This window comes from Erpetoichthys calabaricus, chromosome 7, assembly GCF_900747795.2.
Source record: "Erpetoichthys calabaricus chromosome 7, fErpCal1.3, whole genome shotgun sequence".
In the NCBI taxonomy this organism is placed as follows: Eukaryota; Metazoa; Chordata; class Cladistia; order Polypteriformes; family Polypteridae; genus Erpetoichthys; species Erpetoichthys calabaricus.
The window spans coordinates 45,261,964-45,281,734 of NC_041400.2; the positions used below are offsets into that span (position 1 = coordinate 45,261,964).

The 19,771-nt window shown below is 37.0% G+C and overlaps 1 protein-coding gene across 3 annotated transcripts in view; it reads right to left on the minus strand.

The window, feature by feature from the left end:
• Positions 1 to 19,771, minus strand: part of LOC114654091 (lysine-specific demethylase 4C-like) — a 980,420-nt gene that overhangs the window by 13,390 nt on the left and 947,259 nt on the right. For all 3 annotated transcript variants that reach the window (XM_051930015.1, XM_051930013.1, XM_051930014.1), the window contains exon 21: positions 13,527 to 13,619. In XM_051930015.1, the coding sequence (XP_051785975.1) occupies positions 13,527 to 13,619 (93 nt within the window). The remainder of the gene's footprint in view (positions 1 to 13,526; positions 13,620 to 19,771) is intronic.

Consider the following 19,771-nt stretch of genomic DNA (forward strand, 5'->3'; position numbering starts at 1 on the left):
TGAACCAAAAGATGGGGAGATTGTCACAGTGACGTAAGTATGAGCATGTTACAACACTGTGATGGCACTGGCTTAGCAGAAAACAGAGACTCGGCTGAGAGCAGGAGGGCTAGGATTCAATAACAGGTGAGCTATGAAGTAATGCAGGCTTCATGTGTGAGCCTTATCTTAGTTACAAAATGACGTAATAAAGAATTAAAATATTTTACTTTTGTTTGAAGGACCTTGCTTTGCTAGGCTTTGGAAACAATACTCAATCAAACTTTCTGTATTTCCAGCTGATTTAACTTGATGAAAATGTGTTCATCATTAAGGAGGTTTCTAGCTGATCCACTAAAATGTGTACATTTAATAAATACACATCCATTATTCTATCCTTTTACTAAACTGCATACTTTATTTTAATTTTACACAGCAGACTGACTGAAAAAGTGCTAGGATTTTCTTTCTTTGTGATATCTTTTATTTTATAAGGAATGTCATTTGTGCCAAAATGAAATAAATGAAATAGCAAATATTAAATAGAGAGTCACATGAAAAAGTACAGGGATACATAAATACCTAAGTCATAATATACTGAAAAAAATGAAATTACAAAGTAAATGTAATATAATATTATTAAAAACAATGTCTTTGAGTTATTTTGGCTTAACAATGTAGTTACCTTGCATTTAATTATTAAAGATTTTATTTCAAAGAAGCCTTATTTTTAAAGACTGTTTGTATTTAACAATGGGACTTTTCTGATCGGCTAATTTCCAAATGGGTCTTTTAATGCTAGTGCTTTTTTCAGGATTGTTAAATAAAAACAGTCTTTAAAAACAAGTCCATTTGAAAATAAAACCTTCAGTAATTAAATGTAAGGTAATTACATTACTGAACCAAAATAAAACCATGCGATTATATTTCAAAATAATAATCTAACTTTTATTTATTTATGCATTTTTTTCTAAATTTATTGGCTCAATTATACATATTACTGTACTTTTTTCATGTGATTATTTCATGTCACATTATTTCATTTTGGCACAAATAATATTCCTTAATATCTACATCAGTAAATCAAACCCTAGTTTCTAGAGAACTGACTGATCCAAAACAAGTAACAGTACACATACACAATATTAAACATCAATGTATTTTACCACAGTTTCATCTTCCCTGCGCACAGAAATGTGTGGGTAGTTAAATAATAATGGTGACAATAAAATGTACATGAATATCCCAGGTGGTTGTACATATATGAACAGGCATCCATCCATCCATCCATTTTCCAACCCGCTGAATCCGAACACAGGGTCACGGGGGTCTGCTGGAGCCAATCCCAGCCAACACAGGGCACAAGGCAGGAACCAATCCTGAGCAGGGTGCCAACCCACCGCAGGACACACACAAACACACCCACACACCAAGCACACACTAGGGCCAATTTAGAATCACCAATCCACCTAACCTGCATGTCTTTGGACTGTGGGAGGAAACCGGAGCGCCCGGAGGAAACCCACGCAGACACAGGGAGAACATGCAAACTCCACGCAGGGAGGACCCGGGAAGCGAACCCAGGTCCCCAGATCTCCCAACTGCGAGGCAGCAGCGCTATCCACTGCGCCACCGTGCCGCCCAACCAGCAACATACTGAATTCAAATACTTAATTTTTTTAACTGGGCTGCTATATCGACTCAGTTGTACAATCGTTTGTGCAAATCCCTAACGAAGCACGACTGGCGCAGTACTGAGATGGGGTTATGAGACAGACAACACTAATATGACAGCTATACAAATGAGGATCGCAAACAGGATAGATGGGTGGTGGGGGTGAAGACACCTGGTACCAATCATATAATGGCAGAGTAAATGAATAAGAACAAGAAAATAGAGGTGGGGGAAGAGAAGTAAGCTTTGGATTAGAATAAGTAATGTTGGAGAATTTGAGAAGGAAGGGTGTGGAGAAAGAGTAAAATATAGTTTGAGCACAGGTGTTGCTTTACCAGGGGATGAGTGAGATAGAAGCAGATAAGTAAGTGGCATCTATCGGGTTCAATAAAAAAAGCCAGAACCGGCATTGTTGGAGCATGGCCAAGAAAGTGAAACAGTTCTGGCTGTCATATGTCACATTGTCCAATTAAGGGGAACTGACAGCAGCAGTGCAGTTTATTTAATGCATCCCCCATGACCAGAATAGTGGGGCAGACTACGTAGCTTGCTACTTTATTTGTTTCCTGCATCATTTTTATTTCCTTCCTGTTTTGAACTTCCCACCTTAATAAATTGTTTCATTTCTTAGTTAAACACAATTTCCGACTCATATGGCTTTCTTTCATTTACCCACAAAGAAGTCTCAAAAATATGTTACATACAGCATGCAATGAGTTTTCTTAAACTACCTCCTTTACTGTTAGTTTCATATATTGATTGCATCCAAATACAATTTAAGAAGGATCTTATTTCCACCTTGCAATAAAATGTGCCTCATGTCCACTCGCTGATGCGATTAACCTGTTAGAAGGTGAACAGCACCCAAAATGAAAAAGTGAAAAGAAGATGACACACCACACTGCCATAAAGAAATGTTGTGTTTTAGAATGATGCCAAAGACACGACAATATCATGAAGGAGATGCAGCCCGGCTCGCGCCACTGTTTCCTTTTTAAATCTCCACAAGTGTCACAGTTGGCCACCTTTTTGCCACCTTGTCACCGCCATACACAATGCTTTTGTATGTTTTGTGTTTGTATGTTGTTTGGTATGTTTTCTGCTGACTGGATTGTTGTAAACTAAGAGATAATGCTTTTGCATTTCCACTTGTGTTAAATGTGCAATCGCTGACGGAAATGTTCCAGTACTGAATTGAGAGGATAACAAAGTGGCTTCTCTAATTAATTAATGAAATAAATGTCTCCACCAACTAACTGTACACTCTGTGTTGTTTCATTTTCAGAAATACATAATTATTTTATGCATAATTTAATGACTAGTACTTAAGCCAAGTGAGTAGTGAAAAATATCTACAGTGACAAATTCTGTATTTTGATAATTACTGTTTTTTATTTATACCTATAAATGCCAAATTGTTATTAATTAAGGCACTAGTAAAAAAATACTGTTATTTAATAAAAACACACTGGTTCTTTTTGACATTGCTTCTTAGTTTTGCATTATGCTTTAAAAATGCAGCCTTGCAATAACACTAGCAGCAAATACAGATTTAGCAACAAATGTATGTCAAAAAACAGAACCTTTGTTAGGACTGCAGCAAATGTACAAGGTTAAATATCAAATCAAAATCTTTATTGTCATATCATGCCTAAGTTATTCATGTGGTACAATGGGGGACCTTGGAGGAATAAAGATTGAGATTTAATGCTTTAGGCCAGGGGTAGGCAACGTCGGTCCTGGTGAGCCGCAGTATGTGCAGGTTTTTGTTCCAACCCAGTTCCTTAACGAGAACTCAATTATTGCTGATGAAGCACATATTGCTTAAGTGACATTTTGATGCTTCATTTTAGTGGTCTCGCTTGTTAAGGTTCTCCAACCTTAATTGCTTATTTCAACCTTAAACTGCTGCATTCAGTGTTTTAATTGCTCCTTATTAGCAATAAGATGTAAAAGACAAAGCAGCCAGCAGTTCTCCAGCTAGCTTTTTTCCAATTACATCTGTGTGTGTTCATCATGCACTGTTTGATTTAATAAAACACTTAATAGAAAAATGTGACAGACTGAAAATGATCTGTTTTAGGCTTCATATCATTTGGATGATATCCTTGGAAAGGAAAACAATCTACGATATAAGAGCCTTACATTGCACAGACTAACAAGCCATAAAATTAAATAAGGTCTGAGATTGGCAATGATTGGTTTCTAATTAAGCAATTGGGTTGGAATGAAAACCTGTAGCCACTGCGGCTCACCAGGACCGATGTTGCCTACCCCTGCTTTAGGCTACTCTAGTTCACCAGCGCGGTTAAAAAGATATTGTACATATTCAGTATAATTTGTGATTATCCATACGAAAGTGGTTGAACTCATGTATTCATACCTCGGGTTGCCAGCAACACATGACGTCATGTTTACATCTCTCATGGGGTCATATGACACAGGTTGGATACAGTTTCCCACTGTATGCCTCGTACTTTTTATCCGCAATAATTTAGTACGGCAAAATAGTTTAAAATGAATTTATTATAATCATTTGTTTGCCTAAATAGAAATTGGATCGCTAGTGATTGAGATATGGTAAAGTAACTGCATGAGCTTTTTAAGTGCTGTGCTTGTAAACAGCGCTCAAACAAAACATGCTTCTTTTATGATTTATTTGTATCTATACATGTTTATTGCTGTTGTGCTTCCATCATGTTATTTATTATGCAGATATTTAGGAGTTTAAAGAGGTAAAATTTAAGAAAAGAAGTGCTGTGACACTTATCAGCACAGAAAGCAGTGGGGAGACAAACAATGAATAATACAGATTGAGTCAGTGCTGAGTGGTACATATGATGCAGCAGATCATGAATGGTGTTGGCAGGAAATTGTAGAGAGGCAGAGCTCAAAAGAGGAGAAGGAGAATGAAGGTGAGGGGGGGCAAGCAGCAAACAGCACAATCCACATCACCTGAAACAGCCTGTTACAGAAGCAACATTGGGCAAGAACACAGAAGGTGCCACATATGTTCAGTATCACTGTACTATAAAGCACTGACGTAGGATTCAATGCTGAAGATCTACAAACAGGAGAAAATACCATAGTAGTAGTAAAAAAATGTCTCTATTTTGTATGAGCAGTTTTAGCAATTTAGAATGTACAATTTCTTCAATTTTTGGAAAGGTACAAAGTTTGTCAAACCCTTTTGGTGGGCCAACCTTTCAGTCAGTCAGTCATTATCCAACCCGCTATATCCTAAAACAGGGTCATGGGGGTCTGCTAGAGCCAATCCCAGCCAGCACAGGATGCAAGGCAGGAACAAATCCCAGGCAGGGCGCCAGCCCACCACAGGGCACACACCCACACACCAAGCACACACTAGGGACAATTTAGAATCGCCAATGCACCTAACCTGCATGTCTTTGGACTGTGGGAGGAAACCAGAGCGCCCAGAGGAAACCCACACAGACACGGGGAGAACATGCAAACTCTATGCAGGGAGGACCTGGGAAGTGAACTCTGGTCTCCTTACTGCGAGGCAGCAGCGCTACCACTGCGCCACCGTGCCGCCTGCCAACCTTTCATCCACTAATTAAATTTGTGTTGCTGTAGTTAAAAGACACAACAATATTGTTTGCCATTGGGCAGCTGGTGAAATTTGTGGTTCTTCTTTCCTTGAATTGATAATCATGTCATTGCTTTATGAATAAATATGCTGGTAGCTCTTGGTTTTATATTAATTTATATAATTTACTTATAAATTGTGTTAATAATGATATGTTTTCTTTAGTATCCATGTGTAATGTAATGTTCTTTTATTGTCCCTTGTGTTTTGTGAGTGGTTCCCCGTGAGGCGGTGCCACCCTGATGTCACAGCTGATAAGATTTTCCCTGACTATATATTCTGCTAGGAGAGAAGCCTCAGGAGTGGTTCATTGGAGTTTGTTAGGGTCTTTTGTGAGTATTGTTTTTTTCATATGGACCTAATAGATTACTTTTTTTTTTGCTCTGTTTATGAATTGTGATTTGGGACTTGTTCCCGTTGGACTGCCTCATAGACCATTCCTTTTTCTTCTTCTTTCAGCCCATTTTGTTATATTTTTAATTTCAAGTAAGTTTTTCACTTGTTCTCTTCCTTAAGTGGCATCTTAGACATTTTGAAATATTAAAAAAATTTAAAACTTTAAAATTCAGTTTCCCCATGTTATGAGTGTGGTTGGCCTGCAGACTGCAGGCAGTAGTTTGCCTGGTTTGAGGTTAGTCCAGTTTTGACAGACCAGTGAAGACCCTGGTCTGCTCTATTAGCTAATTTGAAGGCCTAACACCCTTTTCATGATTCAAAATCATGACAATCAGGTCTGTATCATGAACACAACGAAAAATGAATAATTCTTCTTGGTAATAGGATTGCTGAATTTAATGAGTAGCCTTCCTGTATGTTAAAACTGTGTGATCCTGTCACCCCAAACAGGCACCACAGGCAGCCAGCCCTTAGCACAAACTGATCTGTGTAATGCTTACTGCATACTGTATTAACATTTAACAACTATGCCATATTTCACTTGTACACACATTGCTAGAGAAAAGTCACCATAAAAATATGGTTGTAATAATCATTACATTTCTAATGTTCAGATTGTGGAGAAAAGCAAAATTATTTCTTTAAATAATGGTCTGTGACATAAAATGTGTGAATATTTTAAAGTAATGCATCTGAAATTGTTAGCATATTCAATAAGGTTAAGACACAAACCATTTCATTATTAACTTATATTTTGTAAGAAAAATTCAGTAAATCTGTTTGTAAATATAAGGCTTTGTTGTAATCTCTGGTTTGGGTATTATAATTGTTCTTCATAAAATGCTAACCATGTGTCTTTTTATGCAGTAGGTTTATAGGATTATTGCTTGAATGCTACGAAATAAAAAGTAGTATGTGAGTATGAAACATAAAAGGTAACCAACACCATATGCAGAAACAAAATCTGCTCACCGTAAAGTACATTTCAAAGCTCCTGTTCTCTGTGTTTTCGGGAACCACTGACTTATTTTCTTTTTTGTTTTTTTTTAACAGCTGTTCTTGGCAAAGGCACATACACGTGTTTGCAATGGCTGTACTGGTGGGTATGGAAATGCTAATGTGAAGAAGAGTGATTCTGTCAAAGCTGAATTCTATTTGCTTGGCTGAGCAGAACAGATCTGACAGTTAAGGTTTAAGAGGTGAAAGCAAAAAAATCTGTAAAACTCTAGCGCATACACATACATATTTGTTTGTGATAAAGAGAAACGCATGTCGTGATGAGCAAAGATGCATCTTAAGCTTATAAAAATATTTGTAAATACCAGGTGTAACACTCAATTCCTCACAGATTAACAAATCCAATTTAATGTATGCAGTTCTTTACACCATGAACATTGTTCAAACACATCTTGCAAAGTTAGAAAAGAAAACACTAATGTAATACAAGGAAGACTGCAAGATAAATGGCAGGAAACTAATAAGACACTAGAAATACCCTACAAGATATTTCACTGGCAATAACATGAATAACTCAGGAAAAGTAAAGCAGAGTCAGCATCAGTACAGACACACAAGAAAGAGTCTGTGTAAATTAAATGCAACAACAGGAGACTCAAAATCATAGACCTATCGACCCAGTCATAATCTGATTTTTAGAGTAAAGCAAGTGGACATAAAGCCCCTGCATTTAACCTCTGTGTCAAAATCACATACAAAATAAGAAAAATACAAAAGGAACTTTAAATGGTAGCTATTGCAAAGGCAAGCTACTCAAATGGTTGAGACATCAGAGCCTTCTTTTTATTTCCCCTGTCCCTATAATGTGATTGCTGCACACAGATAAGGCCAACTAGTTATAATACAAAAGGAAAAACTAGTCAGGCAAGGGAGATGTATGAAGGACTTATAGTTGAGCCCACATGGGCTAACTTTGCTTGCCTGTCAGTACAATATGTAAAAAGGCACAAAGCGAGAATATAAAATACTATAAAAAGGTCAAGATATGAACTACAGCTATGCCCTCAAGAATTCTTTTACAAGAGAAAATTTCCACTTGTACTGTGTCACAAGGTCATGCCCACTGAATGAGTTACACTGTCATGACCACCTTGAATCCAGAGGTATTTTAACAAAATTACAAACCAAATGAAACAGCAAGAAAAACAAACAACAAAAACTAAACTAAGTGTAGAACCTGAAAGACAGAACCAGTTGGGAACAATCTAGTACCTACATTCAACTAAAAAAATGTTCATTTGCAAACAGTATGATCCAATATGCAAGACACATGAAAGTGAAGCACAATATTGCGCTCTCTGTCTGCAGCGCTGATACCAGTGTTGAGGTTAATACGTTACAAGTAGAGTTTGTTATGCAGTCAGATTACTTTGTAAAGTAACAAGTAAGCAAACACAATACCTATGTTACTGAAGTAAAAACACCGGCGTTACTTAAAAAAAAACAAATATGTGTTACTGCATTACCACCGAAGGTTATTTTTGACACTCCGTTATTTCACAGCAGTATTGTGTTTATTTGGTAACATTGTACAAAAATGTGCTCCAGCCATCTGGTGGCAGATCGTGAGGAAGAGGATAAATACGTGCGTAACATGTAATTGAGTTAAAAGTAGTGAACAGCTGTTTTAAGTATACATTTAATCCTCCATGTGCTGACAGTACACTGGTCCTTTGCAGAGCTCATTTGTACAGCCAAGTAGAACAGAATGTGCTGCATGCAGTCCAGCAATAAAAACCTATAAATAAAGTAAAGTTTAACTTTCATCCAGCTGAAACAATGTGATGTGGTGGTACAGTGGTCAGTATTTATACAGTGGGGTCTTGCTTAATGACAGCATGTAGTTCCGACCAGATTTTGTTAGTGGATTTGGTCATTAAGCGAAGTGATGTGTATTAAGGGGTGATGGGGGATATGGGGTGCCTCTGTATCTGATATCATTTTTGGCATGTGGCATTCCGTACGCAGGGTGTGGTGAAAACCTAATCGTGCACCAGCAGCACACAGAGATGTGCCTTTGTGTCATTTCACTGGTTGTATCTTGATGGAAGCTCTATCGTTAAAGCACAATGTTGTTATTCGGGACGTTGTTCACTGAGTTATGATTGTACTATGAACCTTCAGGGGGTTCACTTTGGGGATGGAAAAAGTGGGGTGGATGTTATTTACTTCACAGCACAAGAAGGATTAAACATATTTATAAAACACAAGAAAATTGTGAAATTTCACTGTGTTTCTGGTCAGTTTCATAACGGTTCATATGTGGGCTTAGGATTTAAAAACAAATGCTAGCAAGTGAAATGTGCAGTTTTTCATATAAAAGAAGAAAAGTATCAGAATGTTTGCAACAAATTATATTTTATAATAAGTAACCATAACACATATGGAGGGCCCCAGTGGCTGCAGGTTTTCATTCTAACCCTTTTCTTAATTAGTGACCTGTTTTTGCTGCTAATTAACTTCTTTTGAATTAATTGTAATTGACTTGTTTTTTAAGATTTGTTCCCCTAAATTTCTTCATCTTTCCTCTGAAATGCTTAATTTATTTCCTTAAATGGCACCCAAACAGAAATGAAACATGAAGTGAGTGAGCCAACAGAAAACCAACTAAATCAGGGCCTCAAACTTCAACCAATTTCACTCCAACCAGTTGATTAATTAGACGCCAATTGTTGCCATTAACTAAACCCGTTCTTTAATTCCATGGCGTGTTGCTGCTCTCATTGTGTAATAGAATACATTTCTGAAATTGTTGATTTTCTCTTTTCTAAGAGCACTGTTCAAATGTGGACAAGATCAACATTTCTGAGACTTTCATCTTTCTTCATTTTCAGATATTGTATGATGGACACAGTTTGCTGGTAATTTTTTTGCTCATTTTATAACTCATTTTTGTTTGGTAGCTAATTAAGGAAAAAGAAATAATTAAGGGGTCCAAGTCTTCAAGAGCAAGTCAATTAAAATTAATTCAAAAGAAGTTAGTTAGCAGCACAAACAGGTCACTAATTAAGAAAAGGGTTAGAATGAAAACCTGTAGCCACTGGGGCCCTCCAGGACCAGAGTTGGGGGACCCCTAACATATTTAGTTACTAATTTTTGCAAGTAATGAGTGCAAGCGCCTATAAGAAGTATTCACACCATTGGACGTTTTCATAATTTATTGTTAGACAACACTGCAGTTAACTCAATATCTAGTACATGCACCTTTGGCAGCCATGACAGCCTTGAGTCTATGTGCACAGGTCTCTATCAGCTTTACATATCAGGACACTGCAGTTTTTCTCCATTCACTTTTGCAAAATTGCCCAAGGGCTGTTGGGCTGCATAGAGGTTGTGACTGAACAGCTTTGTTCATGTCCAGCCCCAAATTCTCAATTGGATTGACATCTGTATTCTGACTCGGTCACTCCAAGACATTAACATTGCTATTTTTAAGCCATCCTTGTGTAGCTTTGGCTGTATGCTTGGGGCCATTGTCTTGCAGGAAAACAAATCTTCTCCAAAGTGTCAGGTTTCTTGAACACCCTTACACAGTCTCTTGTATACTGTCTGGCAAAAACTAACTGAGACTTCATGTGTGTTTCTTTTCTCTTTGCCGCTCTTCAATAAATCTGGTAAAGCAGCCAGGTAACTGTTGTTGTATGCACAGTCTCACCAAACTCATCCACTGAAGCTTGTAACTCCTTCAGAGATATAAGTGGTCTCTTAGTGGCCACCATCACTAGTCTTCTTCTTCTTGCATGATCACTGAGTTTTTGTGGATGGCCTGCTCTAGGCAGTTTTACCACTGTGCCAGTCTCTTTCCATTTTTTTAATGATTGATTTAACTGGACTCCAAGCAATGACCAGTGACATAGACATTTTCTTTTCTCCATCCCCTGACTTGTGCTTTTCATTCTACTTTTCACAGAGTTGCTTGAAGTGATCTTCTGTTTTCAAATTGTTAGGCCACGATACTTCCAGATAGAGGTGCATTTACATGACAATCAACTGAAACTCCCTGACTACAGACAGGCAGTCTCCACTGAACTCATTGTGTGACATTGAAAACCAATAGGCTGCACCAGTGATGATTTGTGAATTTCCCATTGGGATTAATAAAGTATCTATCTATCTATCTATCTATCTATCTATCTATCTATCTATCTATCTATCTATCTATCTATCTATCTATCTATCTATCTATCTATCTATCTATCTATCTATCTATCTATCTATCTATCTATCTATCTATCTATCTATCTATCTATCTATTTAGGTGTGTCATATTAAAAAGGATGAATACTCATTTTGCCCTATACACTTAAAAGCCTTCCAGAGAGGCATCCTACCAGTATGAAGCTGTCATCACCATATTTCGTTATGATATTAAAGGGTCTTTTTCTATTGACCAGTGTCAACACAGCCAAATTCATTGATGTGTAAGAATAAAATGTGAAAACTTCCAATGGGTGAATACTTTTTATAGGCACTGTAAGCCTGACTTACTTCAACATGTGCTGCATAACCTGCATATAAATTTCATAAAACATTTGCAGAGTATCTCTTATGGAAAATGTGTTATCTAATCAGACAGTGTAAATTCATGAAACATAAAACAAAGACTGTAAAATGATGCTTCATGCAGCTATTTTCCATAATATACAAAAAAAGTCAATATGACATATTTTACATTTGAAAATAATTGCATTAATAAGTTATGCCTCATGGAAGCAGAAACAAATGCTTGGCAAAAGGCCTTCTAGTACTAAACTAATTATAGCATAAACACACAACTCTGGTCCTGTCGTAACTATTAGTGTCCAAATCCATGTAAATTAAAGAGAGTAATATTTTGTCTGAGCCCCTTAAGGTGCTGGCAACATGAGATAGAAGTTCTGCTCCACTCAGAAGGTTTGACTAGAAGCAAATGATTATTGTTCCACCTAAAGGCACATCACTAATAAAAAAAGTTTACTTGTTCAAATATCATAAAAATTACTCAGATATGAAATTATGTATGCATAATAAAATAATTAACAGAACACACTTAAGTAGTAGGAATAAACATGAACCACTTTTAATGAGATTTTTCATTTGCTAGTTTTTTTTTTTCTTTCTTTTTTTAATATTCTACTGAACAGGAACACAATTTCCATCCATTCCAAATTTTGAGGCTGCTTTTTCCATATTGGGTTTCTGAGTTCCACACCACATCTTGTTAACATCAGGCACAAGACTGGAGCCAAAGCCAGACAGGTGGCCAGTTCAGTACAGGACATACACACGCACACCACCATGCATTGGCTCATACTAAGCAAATGTCGAATCACCAATTAATTTAAAAATATGCACACAGTTGAGATCTGGGAAGAAGCTGGAGTACCAAGAGAAAGCCCACACTGACACAAGGAGAGCACAGAAACTCCACACAGTCCGTCGTCACTGGGAATTGAGCCCAGGTTTTGGTCCTTGGAGGCACATGTGCAGACTTTGACGTTTAGGCCAGATGAACCATAAAAATTATAAACACATTTTTTAGAGTCTCAACTGTGCTGTCATCTACTTACATCACATCCCATGTCAACTTGGTAAATTTTTTGTAATACAATATGAAGCAAGTCTCATTTATATTAACAGCTAAAAAGCTAGCAAATTATGAAAAAGTACACAAATACTATTAAAGATATTTAAATTACAGACATTAATTTTTTTAGTTTATCTGTCCATTTTAATTGCGGCAAAACAATGACTTACTTATTTTAATATGTTAGAAAATGTACACATAGTGTAACATCCAGAGTGACTTAGTTAACTGATTTAAATGTTGGAGTCGTTTCTGTTACCTATTTGCTTTATCAAAATTACAGATAGCACAGTTTTTTTTCTCAAATATTTTGTCATGGGGTGAATGTGACATGTGACGGAGATTTGCTCAGACCACCACACTGCTGTTTGTACAGGAGGCACATGCAGGTAGAAGTTCTGATGTTGTTTCAGTTGCTCATGCTGACTACTGACGATCAGTCCTTTGCTAACAGTGTGTCAAAGAGGAAAATACTGAATACAAAATCTATAAGTTGAAGTAACCCATTTGAAACAGTAATCCATAATTGAAATTGTACAGAATATTTATGTCTGTTTTAAGAATATGCAATGTGAAAGAGAGAGTTGATTGGGAAGGACAGATTAAAGTTTTCATTGGTCCATCCATTAACTAAACCTGTTTATCCAGGGCAGGAGGAAGTTCAAGCAGGCAAGAATATCCCCAGGACAAGATACCTGCCCATTGCAGGGAGAACACACACACACACACACACACACACACACACACACACACACACACACACACACACACACACGCACACACACACACACACACATTGCAGAGAGAACACACATACACCCACGTACACACACACACACACACCCACACACACCAGGGGACGATTTAGCATCATCAATTCACCAAATCTGCATGTCTCTGGACAGTGGGAGTCACATGCAAACTTCACACAGGGAATACCTGGGGTGTGACCTCCAGACTCCATACTAAGAGGAAGCAATGCTACCACTGCATCACCATACACCTAATTTGTTGATTATTAACATATGTATGTTACCTGAAGCTTAAAAAAATGGAGATATTTTGAGACTAATTTTAGTAACATAGTGCATCCATTCTTTGGCCATCCTTTAAACTCTGCTCATGGTGAAGCACTGTCTTTAAATACTTCACAGTGGTGGAACACAGGAAATCAATTCATTGTTATTATATTTATTTAATCTGCTGCTAACACATTTTCTCTTTCTTTACACAGAACAACAGTTGAATAAAAAAATAAAGTTCAGGAGAAGATTATTACTTACAAGACGGTCTTTGACCTTTTTAGGGAGTTCCTCATCTAAAGTATAAATATCTTCTCTCTTTGCTAGAAGCTGAGAGCCATCTTCAAACTCCACCTAAAAAATAAGAGATTCCATCAAATATGAATAAATAAAAACAAATTCTGAATTGTCAACTGAGGAGATATGAGGCTGTAACACCCTCCAGCATGCCAAAGGGAGAAAGCACATCATGTGCATCACACATAGGAGACGAGCTCACTTCAGTCTTGACATTTACTTCTGTAGTAAATGCAGATCATTTGCACCTGAAGACTGACACACATTGAAGTAAAAGTACAGTGTTTCCAGATCATGAACTATTTTTTTTATTAAACTCTAAAGAGCCAATTTGTGCATATTTTTTCAGTTTTCCTATAAATCAATCTTCCATATTTAGACAGAGTTGGGGAGATTTAAAAGTGGAAGACTTAATGATACCTTTTATAGTATTTGTTTTCTAATTTATACTACAAATAATAAGATGAAAAGCAAGGAAATGTAATTAAACTGTAATTACAAAGTAAAATGTGATTATATATATATATATATATATATATATATATATATATATATATATATATATATATATATATATATATATATATACAGTATATGCAAGTGCACCAGAATAAAAGCAAGAAGGGAGGATTTGCTGAAGGTGATAGCTAAGCAGCTATAATATCACTATTACAAAGTGCTGAGGATCTAAAATGAAAGCAGAAAAGATTTAGTTAAGCAAAATGCTTTCAAGAAGAAAAAAAAACAAAACAATTAAATTGTATATTTTAAGAATCTTTTTAGAATGTGTTTCAAAGTCTGTCCTTCTATGGGGAGAATTATAACTGGCTGCAGAAACAAGTTTTAAACCTGGTTGGACAAGTATGTGAATAAATAAAATAAAAATTGCATACAATCCTGTGACGCACTCTGATCACAGTGCGACTGTTGGTCAATTATGCATTCAGCAAATGAACAGAAAGTGTTAGTTCTGAAGATCCCTTTTAGCTGGTATATCAGCAGTGTGCTCTTCACTTAGTGTGTCAGCATGTCTACAACACTTGCTGCCAAATGGATGACTTGGACTATATATAATAAATGACTCAATGTGCTCCAATTCACTTTCAGTCATGATGGGTAAGACAGCACTCTAAATGGGACAGGGAGATGAAACACGGCAGGCAGGTGCCTTACTCTGTCAGAAGAGAAACTAGAAAGGCCTGAAGATGAACAGTTTGTAAGATGATGAGGGCATGGCTGCCAGAACACATGATGGCTTTAACAAAATGCTCCAGTAGGTTTATGCCACTTAAGACTGATCATCATCACTGGGCATTGCACAGTCCAGTCAGGAAAGATCAAATCACCAGGCATTATGTCAAGATATTGCCACTGAATTCTGTTGAAATGTTTTTAGCTACTGTTGGCTTGACTGCTCTTTTACAGCATTTCTAAAATTTAGAAGCAGTATTTTTTATACTGAATTTCATCATATTGATGTATCAATATATGACAAGGTAATCCATCAGTCATTGTCCCATGAGTGGCATATTGTGTGTATGTGTGAAGAGTAGTGTGACTGTAGAGTGGGAAGCATCATAAATCTATAAAGTTCCCTTTTCTTAAATACATGGCTCGTATATTTATCTAAATAATTACACTATTTATGTAATTATTCAAATCAAGCATTGCAGGAGGAGTATGCGCAAATGCTAGATTATTGTTTTTGAATAGCAACTGAAAAGTTTGCAGCTACTGTAATACATGAAAGTTTGCTCTCAATAGTGCACAGCTGCACAGAAAGAGATAAATCCAATATGACCCATTGAAGTTTCAAACCAAAATTACAGGCAGCAGTTCAAACTTTATTTGAAGGTACGAACCATCAGGGTATGTACAGCCACCCTAATCCCACACAGATTGTTAGTGACGCAAGTGTTGCACAGTGCACATCTTTATTTCCATGGGGAAGTGCTTTTCCTTCACTCCCCACAGCAACACAGTCCAGAGCACCAAGGACAAAACACACTCTTCTTCTCTCTCTCTCTTCCTTTCTCTTGCCTACACTCCTCCTCCAGCAAGCTTCATCCTCTTCCACCCGACTCGGCTCTTCAAATGGAGTGAGGTGGCTCCTTTTAACACTAGAATTACCAGAGCCTACAAGAAAACACGTAAATCCGGCCCAACTTAAATCCGTTCGCACCTCTCCGTCAGCGTCTTTTGTCCTGTAAATGTGCCAATTAAGACAAGCAGCAAGCAGCCTGCTATTCCATCCCCCACCGTCGCAGAACGTTCACTAAGTTCTCCCAGCTCATGCCTTGTTTGATTATCTGGGAGTGAACTGCTGGAGTTTTAGAGTGGAAATAATAGATCGTTATTTGGAACACATGCATTTCATGTGTGTTCCGTTTTTCTACAGTAATCTGTGTAAACACATTGTTAAAACAGAAACTTTTTCATATTTTAGTAATAAATGTTACAAAATGTAGGCATAAACTATAGAATGTGTGAAGCCTGAAGTCCAAAGATCAAATAAACACTTTCACAATAGGTTCAAGGACGATACAACAGCTTCCATGGCCTCTTGATTACAAGTCAGAAAATCTTACCGCTACGCCGCGGCAACAAAGTCAGTAAGCTGCAACAGACAAGTTCCCAGCAGTCACCAAACAATATGCAACTGGAGTATTCAAAAACTGTTCACAATCAAGAAACAAAATAATTTTGCAATTGTGCTTTTCTAAACATTTTACGATACCAAATAAACAAAATATAGACAGGTATATCTGAAATAAAAGTTCCTCAGGTGTAGAATAATTTATAATGGATTTAAAAATGAAAGTCAGCCATGTAACACTGAGAGACTGGCTGATTTTAGTGTGTGAAACAAATGTTATGGGAATCTGACAGTTATGGCAAATGCACCAACTGACAGAAATCAGAGTGAAACAATTGCTGTAAAGACATGATCTACAGCCACATAATATGTGTAAATTGTATAAAATATCTGCAGACAGACTTGGAAGGGGAAATAGCACACCTTACTTTGTCACTGTTCCACTGTATCAGAAGAACACTCAGATACATTTACAAGATGCTTTGGTGACACAATACAGGTTGTTCCATATTGATGTAGACTGATGTCCCATTCAGGATACTGAAGTTGTGGAAGGAAATCTGCCATTGTACTCCACCAGTAGTTGAACTTCTAGCCCAATTAGTGGTGAGGCTAAAAGTGATCCCATTAGAGAAGTTACCTCACATTGACTTTGTAGAACAAAACACAGTGGCTCATACTGTATGTCATCTTGGTCTACAACAACTTTACCAATACCAAAAGCAGCTCACTGTGAGATACCATCAGAGCATAAAAGACACTAAGCAGGAAAGAAAGGATGAAGAAAAATGTTTAACTAAACTCTATAAGCATCAATAAAGAAAACATGGAGAATAAAATTAACATAATTTGTGCCCAAACTGATGATATGAAACACATGTTAATACCCTATCCTATACCTACAGTTAGGTCCATAAATATTTGAACAGAGACAACGTTTTTCTAATTTTGGTTCTATACATTACCACAATGAATTTTAAATGAAACAACTCAGATGCAGTTGAAGTGCAGACTTTCAGCTTTAATTCAGTGGGGTGAACAAAACGATTGCATAAAAATGTGAGGCAACTAAAGCATTTTTTTTAACATAATCCCTTCATTTCAGGGGCTCAAAAGTAATTGGACAAATTAAATAACTGGAAATAAAATGTTCATTTCTAATACTTGGTTGAAAACCCTTTGCTGGTAATGACAGCCTTAAGTCTTGAACTCATGGACATCACCAGATGCTGGGTTTCCTCCTTTTTAATGCTCTGCCAGGCCTTTACTGCAGCGGCTTTCAGTTCATGTCTGTTTGTGGGCCTTTCTGTCTGTAGTTTAGTCTTCAACAAGTGAAATGCATGCTCAATTGGGTTAAGATCAGGTGACTGACTTGGCCATTCAAGAAATTTCCACTTCTTTGCTTTAATAAACTCCTGGGTTGCTTTGGCTGTATGTTTTGGGTCATTGTCCATCTGTATCATGAAACGCTGCCCAATCAATTTGACTGCATTTAGCTAGATTTGAGCAAACAGTATGTCTCTGAACACCTCAGAATTCATTCAGCTGCTTCTGTCCTGTGTCACATCATCAATAAACACTAGTGTCCCAGTGCCACTGGAAGCCATGCACGCCCAAGCCATCACACTGCCTCCACCGTGTTTTACAGATGATGTGGTATGCTTTGGATAATGAGCTGTTCCACGCCTTCTCCATACTTTTTTCTTGCCATCATTCTGGTAGAGGTTGATGTTGGTTTCATCTGTCCAAAGAATGTTTTTCCAGAACTGTGCTGGCTTTTTTAGATGTTCTTTAGCAAAGTCCAATCTAGCCTTTCTGTTCTTGAGGCTTATGAGTGGCTTGCACCTTGCAGTGCACCCTCTGTATTTACTTTCATGCAGTCTTCTCTTTATGGTAGACTTGGATATCAATACGCCTACCACCTGGAGAGTGTTGTTCACTTGGTTGGCTGTTGTGAAGGGGTTTCTCTTTACCATGGAAATGATTCTGCGATCATCCACCACTGTTGTCTTCCGTGGATGTCCAGGTCTTTTTGCGTTGCTGAGTTCACCAGTGCTTGCTTTCTTTCTCAGGATGTACCAAACTGTAGATTTTGCCACTCATAATATTGTAGCAATTTCTCGGATGGGTTTTTTCTGTTTTCACAGCTTAAGGATGGCTTCTTTCACCTGCATGGAGAGCTCCTTTGACCGCATGTTGTCTGTTCACAGCAAAATCTTCCACATGCAAGCATCACACCTCAAATCAACTCCAGGCCTTTTATCTGCTTAATTGATAATGACATAATGATGGACTTGCCCACACCTGCCCATGAAATAGCCTTTGAGTCAATTGTCCAATTACTTTTGAGCTCCTGAAATGAAGGGATTGTGTTAAAAAAATGCTTTAGTTGCCTCACATTTTTATGTAATCGTTTTGTTCACCCCACTGAATTGAAGATGAAAGTCTGCACTTCAACTGCATCTGAGTTGTTTCATTTAAATTTCATTGTGGTAATGTATAGAACCAAAATTAGAAAAACATTGTCTCTGTCCAAATATTTATGGACCTAAGTGTAGTAGCTGGAACAAATGGCAATTGACGCTGACTAAAAAGTGGGCATCTTTGAAAACGAATGTAAACTTTTCAGAACACAATAAGAGATTTGCAAGACAGGGCAACCAGAAAAAACATTAGAATGTGGCCATCTTATTAAATTCATGTAGGAGGACGTCACTGAAATTCTGGAAGACATCATAAAAGAATATCTGTAAATAGAAAGAGCACTTCACTTACCTGGTAAATGTTCTCTGAGGGCAAATGTGAAATGTTAAATGTGACTCATTTTGGGAATAGTTAAGTATGTCATTTAATGTTAGAGAGTTGGGACTGATTCTTTATGGAAATAATTGGATCTATATCTTTCTGAACTTTCTGATATGACTCCTAATAGAAGTACTGTGTATAATACTATTAATACTAAAAAATAATAAATTAGTAACACTGTATATAAACATTAAACACCAAATAATATATTAATACATGAAACAGAAAGTTATGAATAAAAAAACAGTCAAGACAGAATCCAAATATAGGATGAAAACTCATTCAATTTTAGTCTTACGTAAAACAATAAAACAAAAAACAGTAAAAGAGGTGATAAGTTTAGCAAAAAATGAAAAGGTTCTACACAGAGAGGAGTGGTGGCAAGCATTCTCCAGTGTTCCCACCCTGCTATTTAAGCAGGGTCTGCATGCCACAGACATCGGTTTGGCCTTATGCTTCCAGCTAAGTGGTTGAAGGTTACACCTACACTTACAAATCAACAAAAGGATGCAGAGAAAATCTTAAAAGCATTGTTCTTAGTATTTTTAAAACATGAAAGGGGTCCTATTAGGGACAGGAACAGATAACATGAATAGATATGTTAAAGAAGGGTTTGAACACAAATATGTTTAAAAGAAAACGTAAGAAATAGCTTTGCTAAAGCCTCGTGAACTTTGAATGATTATTATAATTAATATAACTAAGTAACATGTCACATAAGTATTCTTAATTGCATTTCTTTTAATTAAACACTTGTGATTGCTTTTACCATTTTGCCTACTTTATACTTGTTTCCACATTTTTTTTG